Genomic DNA, 12,227 nt, shown 5'->3' on the forward strand with positions numbered 1-12,227 from the left:
CAAGACCACACTGTCTAAATTACTGTATGAGTGTGTGTGTGTATATATATATATATATATATATATAGAGAGAGAGAGAGAGAGAGAGAGAGAGACTTGTTCATCTTCAAATTTATCTTTCTCTCCCTTAGAAATTTTAGAATTGTTAATTACACATACCTCACTTTTGTGATTTTCACTGAAAGTGTACTGAATTAATAGATTAATTTGGAGATAACTGATATTTTTTAAAGGTTTTATTTATGTACTTTTAGAGCAAGGGGGATGGAGGAAGAAAGAGAGGGAGAAAAACATCAGTGTTCGAGAGATTCATCCATCAGTTGCTTCTCATGTGCTCCCACTGGGCCGACTTGACCAGCAACCCAGGCACATGCCCTGACTGGGAATTGAACCTGAGACCTTTCGGTTCACAGGCTGGAACTCAATTCACTGAGTTACACCAGCCAGGGCATATTTATTTATTGCTGAGAGAGAGAGAGTGTGAAAGAGAGACATCCAAATGTGAGAGAAACGTGGGTCAGTTGCTTTTTACACGCCCCCAACCGGGGACCTGGCCTGCAACCCAGGCATGTGCTCTGACTGGGAGTTGAACTAATAACCTTCTGATTTGGGGGACAATGCCCTACCCACTGCGAACTCTTTGGTTTGCAGGCTGGCACTCAATCTACTGAGCCACACTAGCCTGGGTGATATTTTAGCAGTCTTAATCCAAAATGGTACTTGAGTTTGGGGATATCTATCACAGATGAATGAAAGCCAGAGCTTGCGCTGAACAATGAAATGATGCCTGGCTTCTGCCTTTCAGCTTTCCTGTGAATGGAAAGCTCTTTCCAAATGGCCATCCTTGATGAAACTTTGGGTGAGTTACCACAGATTTTTTTCTCTATGGGGGGAACCAAGGGGGGAAATGATGATTGTAGTGCAATTGCTAAAGATCTTTTCTAGCTGAGTAATCAAATATATGTAGTTAGCCTTGGCTGGTGTGGCTCAGTAGATTGAGTGCCAGCCAGCAAGCCAAGGGGTGGCTGGTTCAATTCTGAGTCAGAGCATATGCCTGGGTTGTGGGCTGGGTCCCCAGTGGGGGCCACATGAGAGGCAACTACACATTGATGTTTCTCTCCCTTTCTTTCTCCCTCCATTCCCCTCTCTCTAAAAATAAATATTTATATATATATATATATATATATATATATATATATATATATATATATATGTAATTGGGGGAGAGAACAGGTAAGAATAGTACGAATCAGTTAGATGCCCATGGTAGCCTGCAAGAGAGCACTCACATCCACCAGGGCACAGTGAACAGTCTTTGCAGGCTGGGAACAGATAAGAGATTCAAAACAGAATAAGGAGAAAACAGAATAGGGTCTTCAAGCCTGCTGAGTTTGACATGTGTAAAGACTCTTACCTATCCCCTCTGATGAATGATTCCCTCTTCCCCTCAGCTTTTCTACCGTAAATACCTCTACCATAAAAATTCAAGGAAAAACAATCCCTGAATTCTGAAGAACAATAATGACAATTCTTTATTTTGGGAGGCTTTGACATTGTTAATGAGGATTTTTAAAAAGATTTTATTTATTCATTTTCAGACAGGGAGGAAGGGAAGGAGAAAGAGAGGGAGAGAAACATCAATGTGTGTCACCTCTCATGTGCCCCCAACTGGGGACCTGGCCCACAACCCAGGCATGTGTCCTGACTGGGAATAGAACTGGTGACCCCTTGGTTCACAAGTGGGACAGTCAATCCTCTGAGCCACACCAGCTAGGGCTAGTGAAGATTTTTTACAGGTATTTTTTAAATATTTTACTTATTTATTTCTAGAAGGGGAGGGAGGGAGACAGAAAAGGTGAAAACATCAACTTGTGGTTGCCTCTTGTGCACCTCAACCCCCACCGAGGGACCTGGCCAGAAACCCAGGCATGTGTCCTGACTGAGAATAGAACCCAAAACCTTTTGGTTCTCAGGCCGGCACTCAATCTGCTGAGCCACACCAGACAGGGCCAGCATAAGTACATTTTAGAGAAGTGAGTAAGAATAATGAATTGCAGGGAGCGAACAGTCCAGATTCAGGCAAAATAAGATGAAAAGAACAGGAACTGATGGATTTTTATCAGAACAATCCATGAAAATAAAGAAGACTCAGGTTTTTGATACAGTTTGAAGACATCCAGGAATTGAGAGAATGGACGAAAAGGGGGATTGAACAGTTGTGTTTGAGAAGGGACAAACAAGGGCACAGAAGGTGACATAAGTGAAGTGACAAAAGAAGCCTTCTCACAGCCAATGCACTATTTTTACACAAGGACAATTCTACTGAGCCATAGTTAGAAAAGATTTCTGAATTTTTTTCCACAGGCAAAGATAAACTTCTTTCTTTTTTTATTTTTTAATCTTATTTTTAATATTTATTTATTTATTTACTTTAAAAGATTTTATTATTTATTTATCTTTAGAGGGGAAGGGAAGGAGAGAGGGAGAGAAACATCAATGTACGGTTGCCTCTGGTGTGTCCCCTGCCGGGAACTGGCCTGCAACCTAGGCATGTGCCCTGACTGGGAATCGAACCTCGATACTCTGGTTCACAGGCCCGTGCTCAATCCACTGAGCTACACCAGCCAGGCTATTTTTTATTTTTATAAACATTTCTTTATAACAATGTTCTCCATACTTCAGCTTCCTGGTTGCCATGGTTACCCATTCACAGCCCCTTCAGTGGGGTATCTGCTCCAGAGCTCTCTTCAAAGATCAGTATCTCATCAGAAGAATGACGGCAGACATTTGTTTCGGTCTCTGTCTTTCTAAGATGGCTTATCAGAGAAATTACACATAGTCCCAGAAGGAAGTCTGTTCCAACTAAAACCCCAGAACCTGTCTAGGTGAAGGGACAGAAAAGGGGAGAGGAGAGGGAGTTGTGTTGGGGTACGGTGAGGCTGATTCTGTGGTATAACCAATGTTAATTTTCACTCTGCCCCACCAGGAGGCAGCCTGAATCAACAAATAATCTACTCCAGGGCATCCCGCTTTCTTCAAAAGGAGTTGGGGTTCTAGAACTAAGGGCTGGCAACACGAACACCAGAATTCCAGAACTGTCCCGGAAGGACTGTATTTTCCTTGGCTAGCTCTTCCAAAAATAAGACTCCAGTTTTTGTCATTTGTCAGCCCCATCCCTGCCTTCACCTTTATTCCCCCAAACTTTGTCCTAATTCCTCTAAAATTCCTCCTTCCCCTGGTCATTCTGGTTCAACTCCTACTTCCTCTCGCCCCAGCCTCTCGGCGCCGGACTGGAAGAAAGAGGTCAAAAGATAAAGAGGGGAAGGACAGAGAGCTCTGGGAAAGAGATAGGGAGACAGGCTGTCTTAGGCTGTGAAGAGGAAAGCCAGAGAACTCAAGGCTGGGGCCGACCTCTGAAAGAGGTGGGCGGGCAGGGGGTGGGGCCCGGAGGAGTGCCGCCTCTTTTTCCCGGAGCCCAGGAGGAGAGGGAGGAAAACTTCCTGGCCCGGGCAACCGGCGGCTCTGTCCGCAAACCCTCCAATCCCGCCTACCAGTGCCCAGCGCTTCCTCACCCCTCCCCCGGCTCTCTTAGTGTCCGCCATGGCCAAAGCCTACGACCACCTCTTCAAGTTGCTGCTGATCGGGGACTCGGGGGTGGGCAAGACTTGTCTGATCATTCGCTTTGCAGAGGACAACTTCAACAACACTTACATCTCCACCATCGGTGAGCTCACTGGCCCCGTCCCAGACCCCTAATGCCCTCACACCCTCATCTCCAGGCTTCCGGATTACTGGGGGCCCCACCTTAGGACCTTTCAGGCCCCCTAGAGTGAGGCTTCTAAACTCGGCTTTCTCACCGTTTCAGACCTGTCCCCCATACATGTCTCTGGTTAGTACCCAAATTTCTACCCTCTCTGCAGCCTCCAGGTGACTCGTGGTTGTGCCAGTCCCTCATTTTCTTGGTACCATTCTTCTCATCTCCCCATATCCACGCGAACCCTTCTGTTTCCCTCTCAGCTCCTCTTCCCGCACAGCCACCCACCTAGAACTCTGCAGTCTTCACGTTTCCTGTATTCCCTCTTCCTGAACATGTCTCCCAACTCCTCTAGCTTCTTTCTGTCCACTGAGCTTCACACTCTCCCACTGCACCTCCGCCTTATCATCTACTTCTCAGTTTTTTCGCCCCTCAACTTAATAGGGGTGGGGAGGGTGAGACAGTGTCTAGATGTGCTAGAGGGTGGCCCCAGCACTGTGATCCTGAATGTGCAGTTAGCCTGGTGAAGAAGATGGCAGTGGGGGGACTTTTGGGGTCTCTGAGTCAGCCTGGTGACTCAGCCTCCTCTCTAGCGCTCCCAGCAGGCTTGGGGGAGGTGCCCAAGTTTCCACTGAAACAGTGTCTCCTCTCCTACCCTTTTATTCTTCTTAATCTCTTCTGTTCCTGGGAATTAAGACAAGGAGAATCTCAAGACAATTATGGTTAAGGCCCTGGCTGGGTTGATCAGTTGGTTAGAATGTCATCCCTATATGCCAAGTTTGCAGGTTCGAACCCTGATCAGGGCACATGCAAGACTCAACCAATGAATGTATAACTGAGTGGAACAATAGATTGATGTCTCTCTCTTTCTTCTTTCTTTCTTTCTTTCTTTCTTTCTCTCTCCCTCTCTCTCTCTCTCTCTCTCTCTCTCCCTCTCCCCTCTCCCTCCCTCCGTCTCTTTCTCCTTTCCTCTCTAAAACCAATAAATAAAAAAGAAAGAAATTCTGGTTAGAAAGCAGAAGGAAAAATGCCCCTTCTTCCTAGTTCATTCTCAGGAGGAATCTTGTTTAGACTCAAACTTTCTTGGTTCCCAACCTGGCCTACTAGTTAATTCACATGGACTGGCATCAGCCACCTTTTTCCTCACTCTTTACCTTATAGGGCCAGGAGGGTCGGTGAGTATGGAGACCAGAGGGCTCTAGGAAAACAAGGGGAAAGGCATCTGAAAGTAATATTTTGGGGGAGACTAAATTGAGAGAGTTGTCAGCTGGCATGGTAAATGGACCCAAGAAGTGCCTTAGTGGCCCTAAGCCTCCCTGCAGAATTTTTACTACCTTCTCCATCACAGAATTCATAAAACCTAAGTAAAAACAACATGCTTGCTGTACAGGTACAGTCTTGAGGAAATTCTCCTAGTTGTATACTTCCAACAAGGCTGCTTCCTATGTTCCTCCCCTGCACACTTTCTGTCACTGCCCCTGCCCCATCCTCTCTCTCCCACCACACACTTTACATGCACACACCTGTGTGTCTCAGCTCCAATGTACACTCTCCACCCCTAGGAATCGATTTCAAGATCCGCACTGTGGATATAGAGGGGAAGAAGATCAAACTGCAAGTCTGGTGAGTGAATCCCCTAGGACTCCTAACCAGACTTCCTCATCTACACCCTATAAACCTTTTCTTCTATTTTGCTTCATTGCTCTCCTTTTCCCCATTGTGGTATAACCAGTCATTTCTTTCACCTCACTCAGATGTCTTTCCATCTCTCTTCCTGCTCGATCAACTATTTTCAGCTTTTTTGTAGCTCCCTTGCCTTTCTTGGCTCCAGAGCACTCTCTGAGCTTGACAGCAGATCTACGTTGCGCTATAATATGGAAACAGTAAGCAGTTAAATAGCAAGGAGCAGAATTAAGACTCCACTCTAAGGCTAGTACTTTCTAAATTATGGAGAGCCCAGAAAGCCTCGTGTAGAGGTTTGACCTATCATAGGGAAGCTAGAGACCCTGAGGATACGAGGCTTAATGGAGGCATCATGATACAACCAATAAGAGCAAACTGGTTCAAATTCTGGCTCTGTTACACAATGACCTTCATTAGTTATTTAGCCTCTTTAAATCTGTTTCCTCATATGTAAAATAAGCACAATAAAACACGTCTCACAAGGGTAGAATGAAGATTATGCAAAATGATATGTATGCAGTGCTTGGCACAGAGTAAGCATCCAAAGAATAAACCAGAGAGATCTTGGTTTTATTCTTAGGACTCTACTGAGAGTCTTAGGACTCCCAGTATCAGCCCAACTGCCTTCCTTCCTTTCCCCCTTTACTGCTTCCTGATTCTGTTCCTTTTCAGCCCCATCATGTGAAAGCTAAGTTCTTAGCTGGTGGGAGATAGGGGAGAGTCTTTCTTCGGAGAGCCCTTCCCTCTATCCTACCCCACAAATTATTCCACCTCCTCAGGGACACAGCTGGCCAAGAGCGATTCAAGACGATAACTACTGCCTATTACCGTGGAGCCATGGTACGAAGTATGGGTCTGGACAAGGGCTGAGGTCATGAGGCAATGCAATGTAGGTTTATGAGGACAGAAAAGCAGGGGAAATGGGATTGCACAGAGTGGGTTGCAGAGGGCCCCACATGACTTAGTGATTCGACTTATGGGTAACACTTGCAGGGTCACTTAGAGGGCAATGGGAAACCTAAACAGGGGAGCGTGGTCCAAGGCTTCAGTGTGAACCCTGCCATCCTCCAGGGCATTATTCTAGTATACGACATCACAGATGAGAAATCCTTTGAGAATATTCAGAACTGGATGAAGAGCATCAAAGAGGTGAGGATCCTTCCAGAGAGATGGGGGAATTAGGTAGAACCTGGAGGATGAAGGGGATGGTGGGGATGACCAGGACCCAACTTACCCTTTTGCTCCCAGAATGCTTCAGCTGGGGTGGAGCGCCTCCTGCTGGGGAACAAGTGTGACATGGAGGCTAAGAGGAAGGTACAGAAGGAGCAGGCTGATAAGGTAAGACCAGGTCAGGCAATGTTTGAGAACTGGTCTGGGAGGGCCAAGGTGAGGTCGGATTGCAGAGGACTTAGCTGCTGCCCTTTATCTAACTCACTTCTTTTCACTTCACCCCTGATAGTTAGCTCGGGAGCACGGAATCCGTTTTTTTGAGACTAGTGCCAAATCCAGTATGAATGTGGATGAGGTAAGACACACCTCCTCCCACCCCACAAAGAGACAGGGTATTTGGAAGATAGATTTATCCTTTCTTCAGTTTGTTCTGACGAATCTCCTTTCCCCATTAGGCTTTCAGTTCCCTGGCCCGGGACATCTTGCTCAAGTCAGGAGGTCGGAGATTGGTGAGTTTTTTCTGCTGGGCTTATCCCACAACTGTGGGAATGTGGGGGGAGCAGTGCTAAGACTTTCCATAAGAGTGGGTCCCCTTCACAAAGTTTATAGCCTCAGACCCCAGCCAGCCATTCTCACCCTGACTTCTGTGCCCTTCTGCCTCTAGGGAAACAGCAGCAAGCCCTCCAGCACTGATCTGAAAACTTGTGAAAAAAAGAACACCAACAAGTGCTCCCTGGGCTGAGGACCCCTTTCTGCCTCCCGTCCTGGCCTGGAGGCTGAACCTGAGGGAGGCAGGGCTGAGGGGCTGCATGGGGAGAAATAGCAGGTGGGGCACGGAGAGGTAAAGATGGGTAGATGGTGAAAGAATGGGGAGGAAGTGGAGAAGAAAAAAAGGAAAGTGAGAGAAGGAATGAGTAAAGAAGGAAAGGAGGCAGAATAGAGAGAAAAGAAGCAAGATGGGAATGAATTGAGGAAGTGAAGAAAGGTGAGAAAGATGTAGGAAGAGGGAGAAGAAAAGGAAGGTTAGCTGGTCCTGGGCCTCACGCCTTCCTTGGGATTTTAGGGAAAACAAAAATGTAAATAAATAATTGATTAATTTTGTAATTGGGTCAGGTTTTCAGGTCTTATGAGAGGCTGGCTCAACACCACCCTTGAAAGTTTGGTCCTATCCTGTCATTCTACATGGTTTTCCTCAGTATTAAAGCCCACTGTTTGCACAGATGTCCCTAGTTTGGGTAACTTTCATCATTGTCCTCTACTCATGAACCTACTTCCTGCCTCTGGGCTGGGCCGCCTGCATTTGGCCGGGTTCCTGTGATGCCAGGACCAGTCCTACAGCTTTCTCCCTTCCCCGGTGGTTTAGTTGATGAGAAAAACAGCAAGGAACAGAGGTTCTCTGAACTTGAAGGCATGGACATACTCTTTCCATTATGGATTTAGAGGGTCACTGTGGGCAGAGCCTTCTCCAGGAGATTGCAGGACCGTTTTTGGTTTTTTTTTTTTAAGAACTCTTTTTGGGTCTCCCCAGGGGAATGACAGCCCTAGCCTCAGGGAAATAACAGGACCTAGTATTGCATCTTATGCATGTGTCAAGCACAGTGGTCAAGTTAACATAACCCCTGGGTGGTACTTGAAGGATGTACAAGCAAATTTTAACAGAAACAGCCTCTAACTACTGAATACAAAGAGGCAAAAGTATTGGCATCCTAAAGAACCACCATCTCCCTGGCTGGTGTAGCTCAGTGGATTGAGCGTGGGCCTGGGAACCAGGCAATCGCGGTTCGATTCCCAGCCAGGGCACATGCCTGGGTTGCTGCAGTTCCCTGCAGGCCAGTTCCCAGCAGGGGATGCAGGAAAAGCAACCATACATTGATGTTTCTCTCCCTCTCTCCTTCCCTTCCCCTCTAAGGATAAATAAATAAAATTAAAAAAAAAAAAAAAGAACCACCATCTGAAAAATTCAGACTTGATACACAGCCCTCTTAGTGTACAAAACCTCCTCTTACTATTATGCAATATTTTCTTGAAAAGTGAAATTAGCCCTGGCTGGTGTACCTCAGTGGATTGAGTGCAGACCTTCGAACCAAAGAATCGTGGTTCGATTCCCGGTCAGGGCACATGCCTGGGTTGTAGGCCAGGTCCTCGGTGGGGATCGTGTGAGAGGCAACCACACATTGATGTTTCTCTCCCTCTCTCTCCTTCCCTTTTCCTCTCTCTAAAAATAAATAAATATACTTTTTTTAAAAAGTGAAATTAGCTCATGGACTTGACCTTTTATCATGACAATGAAAATATCAGATTTGGTTTAGATAAAATACTTTTAGAAATATTTTAAAGACTTTATTTATTGATTTTTAGAGAGAGGGGAAGGGGAGAGGACAGGAACATCAATGTGTGGCTGCCTTTCCCGTGCCCCTGACTGGGGACCTGGTCTGCATGTGCCCTAACTAGGAATCGAACCGGAAACCTTTTGGTTCACAGCCTGCACTCAATCCATTGAGCTACACCAGCCAGGGCTAGAAGTTTGTTTTTGTTTTTGTTTTCATGGATACGATCAAGGTGTTTAAGAAATCCCCAGGCCTGCAGTGTAGAAGTAGATGCACATCCCTGGGGCCAGCAGCAAAGCCTTTTTTGTGCTGTTGTTTCCTTTGGTAAAAGCTAACACTCAGAAAAAAAGTCTGACAGTGCTGGGAGAACTTGGAAATCAATTTGATAAGTGCGCTAAGTATGCAAGCTTCAATGGGGTGATGTCCTGTGTGGCTTAGGTTTGAGCTCAGTAGTCAACAACTCAGCTAGTTCAATTTACTTGTTCAATTCATAAGGCGTTATGTGAATTCCATGAAGACTGATGTCTTCATAACTAGAGCGGGTTATTGTTTTTAATCCTCACTGGAGGATGTGTTTATTAATTTTTAGAGAAAAATATAAGTGTGAGAAGCATCAGTTGGTTGCCTCCTGTTCGCACCCCGACCAGGGATCAAACCCACAACCTAGGTATGTGCCCAGCCTGGGAATCAAACCTGCAAACTTTTGGTGCATGGGACAATGCTCCAACTAACTGAGCCACCTGGCCAGGACCCAAAGCAAGCATTCTTTCTTTACTTTAAAGATTTTATTTATTTATATTTTAGAGAGGGGAAGGGAGGAAGAGAGGGAGAGAAACATCAGTGTGTGGTTGCCTCTCATGTGTCCCTTGTTGGGGACCTGGCCTGCAACCCAGGCATGTGCCCTGACTGGGAATCAAACTGGTGACCCTTTGGTTTGCAGGCTGGCGCTCAATCCACTGAGCCACACCAGCCAGAGCACAAAGCAAGTAGTCTTTTTTTTTTTTTAAGATTTTATTTAGCCCTGGCTGGTGTAGTTCAGTGAATAGAGCGTGGCCCTGCAAACCAAAGGGTCACTGTTTTGATTCCCAGTCAGGGCACATGCCTGGGTTGAGGGCCAGGTCCCCAGTAGGGGGCCCTCAAGAGGCAACCACACATTGATGTTTCCTTCTCTCCTTCCCTTCACTTCTGTCTAAAAGTAAATAAATAAAATATTAAATAAATAAATAAGATTTTATTTATTTATAGAGAGAGGGGAAGGAAAGGAGAAAGAGGAAGAAAAACATCAATATGTGGTTGCTTCTAGTGCACCCCGCACTGGGGACCTGGCCCACAACCTAGGCATGTGCCATGACTGGGACTCAAACTGGCGACCCTTTGGTTTGCAGGCCTGCCCTCAGTCCACTGAGCTACACCAGCCAGAGTTACAAAGCAAGTAGTGTTGAAATTCAGTCTCAGTCTAGAAACCTTATTAAGTTGCTTGGTATGGCTTTTGGAAGTTAGATCTCACAAGATCTCACAGCTTGTCATGAGACATAGTAGGAATAGATGAGTTCAGCCAAAACTTTTTATTATAGCTAAAAACTTCTGTAATGTGCAACTTTGACACATGCAAAAAATAACTTAATAGTGACAAGCAAAATTAAAACTCAGCCCTCAAATTTTGTTTTTTCCCAATTATTTTTTATTAACAATATTTTATTTATTTATTTTTCAGAGAGAGGGGAAGGGAAGGAGAAAGAGTGGGAGAGAAACATCAATGTGTGGTTGCCTTTCATGTGTCCCCTACTGGGGACCTGGCCTGCAACCCAGGCACGCGCCCTGACTTGGAATCGAACTAGTGACCCTCTGCTTCACAGGCCTGTGCTCAATCCACTGAACCACACCAGCCAGGGCTGTTTTTTCCCAATTCTTATCCAGTGATCTTTCCTGTCTTGATAGTTCTTGCTCTTGAGAAGCCACCTTTAAGTCTGGTGTGAAATCAGAATTTATGGGCAGTAGCATCAGATATACTGTTAATTCCAAAATAAAGTGTACTAGGCCTTAAGGCTATGGGGGAGGGGAGTAGATGTGGCCTAGAGGCTAGAAAGGCTTGTTGGGGGAGAATATAGAACAGTCAACAAGAAAAAAGTATGGGGACAGGCCTTGAGATCATGTGTCCCCATACTTTTTTCTTGTTAACTTGGTTCCATAATCTTCTCCCCCAATAAATTCCAGCCGAAAGACTAGAAATTGTTAATAAACAGATTATTAATAGTGAATATATTCATATCAAGTTTATTTTAAGTACCTCCTATCTTATGAGTGTCTAAGGAAACTCACATGGTCCAGTTGTCTGGGAGGTTGCAGACATATGTATATGTAAAACTAGGAGGAGCCCAGAGCGGTGTGGTTCAGTGGGTTGAGCATCATCCCACAAACCTGAAAGGTGGTGGGTTTGATTCCCAGTCTGGGCACATGCCTGGGTTGCATGTGGGTCAGATTGTGGGTGTGCTAGAGGCAACCAATCGATGTTTCTCTTCCTCTGCTGCTCTCTCCCTTCCCCTCTCTGTAGAAATAAATAAAATATTTTAAAAAGATTTTATTTATTTATTGTTAGAGGGGAAGGGAAGGAGAGAGGGAGAGAAATATCAATGCATGGTTGCTTCTCGTGCATCCCCTGCTGGGAACTGGCCTGCAACCCAGGCATATGCCCTGACTGGGAATCGAACCGTGATCCTCTGGTTCACAGGCCTGCACTCAATCCACTGAGCTACACCAGCCAGGCCTAAAATTTTTTTTTTTTTTTAAGAAAAAACTGGGCCCTGGCTGGTGTGGCTCAGTAGATTGAGCGCCAGCCTGCAAACCAAAGGGTCATTGGTTTGATTCCCAGTCAGGGCACATGCCTGGGTTTTGGGGTGGGTCCCCAGTAGGGGGCGTTCAAGAGGCAACCACACATTGATGTTTCTCTCCCTCTCTCCTTTCCTTCTCCTCTTTAAAAATAAATAAATAAAATCTTTTAAAAAAAGAATAAAACTGAAAGGAAAATTCCAACAGAATGAGAATATTCACTATTACCATACAGTAATGGATGAACTCAAAGTGTGAAGTCAAGTCACTGAAGTTCTGGATATATATCAAGGTCTAACTCCATGGAGATAGAAAGCAGGACAAAGTTTTTCACCTGGGAGTTGAAACTCTGCTCTAGCCTCACTAGCCAGGTGACTTTGGACAAAGCTTACCCATAATACAAGGATAATACATCTTCTTATTCATAAAAAAGATTATACCCAATCTGGTACCTCAGGATTAATGAG

The 12,227-nt window shown here is 45.4% G+C and overlaps 1 protein-coding gene across 1 annotated transcript; it reads left to right on the forward strand.

The window, feature by feature from the left end:
• The first annotated feature begins 3,475 nt into the window (after nucleotides 1-3,475).
• Nucleotides 3,476-7,828, forward strand: RAB13 (RAB13, member RAS oncogene family). The gene is made up of 8 exons (XM_037162514.2): nucleotides 3,476-3,724; nucleotides 5,317-5,377; nucleotides 6,217-6,277; nucleotides 6,509-6,586; nucleotides 6,686-6,775; nucleotides 6,897-6,962; nucleotides 7,063-7,116; nucleotides 7,272-7,828. The coding sequence occupies exons 1-8, from the start codon at nucleotides 3,601-3,603 to the stop codon at nucleotides 7,347-7,349; spliced, it is 612 nt and encodes a 203-aa protein (XP_037018409.1). The 5' UTR covers nucleotides 3,476-3,600; the 3' UTR covers nucleotides 7,350-7,828.
• The last annotated feature ends 4,399 nt before the right edge of the window (nucleotides 7,829-12,227 follow it).

The sequence above is a fragment of the Artibeus jamaicensis genome, unplaced genomic scaffold (assembly GCF_021234435.1).
Source record: "Artibeus jamaicensis isolate MK-2021 breed Jamaican fruit bat unplaced genomic scaffold, CSHL_Jam_final contig_447, whole genome shotgun sequence".
NCBI classification, from domain to species: domain Eukaryota; kingdom Metazoa; phylum Chordata; class Mammalia; order Chiroptera; family Phyllostomidae; genus Artibeus; species Artibeus jamaicensis.

What these genes read in the sequence shown, in the direction of transcription:
- RAB13 (XM_037162514.2), top strand. Translation starts at nt 3,601, where the DNA reads ATGGCCAAAGCCTACGACCACCTCTTCAAGTTGCTGCTGATCGGGGAC. An exon ending in CCTATTACCGTGGAGCCATG is followed by an intron (nt 6,278 to 6,508) that starts GTACGAAGTATG and finishes GCCATCCTCCAG; the next exon opens with GGCATTATTCTAGTATACGA. An exon ending in AGAAGGAGCAGGCTGATAAG is followed by an intron (nt 6,776 to 6,896) that starts GTAAGACCAGGT and finishes CACCCCTGATAG; the next exon opens with TTAGCTCGGGAGCACGGAAT.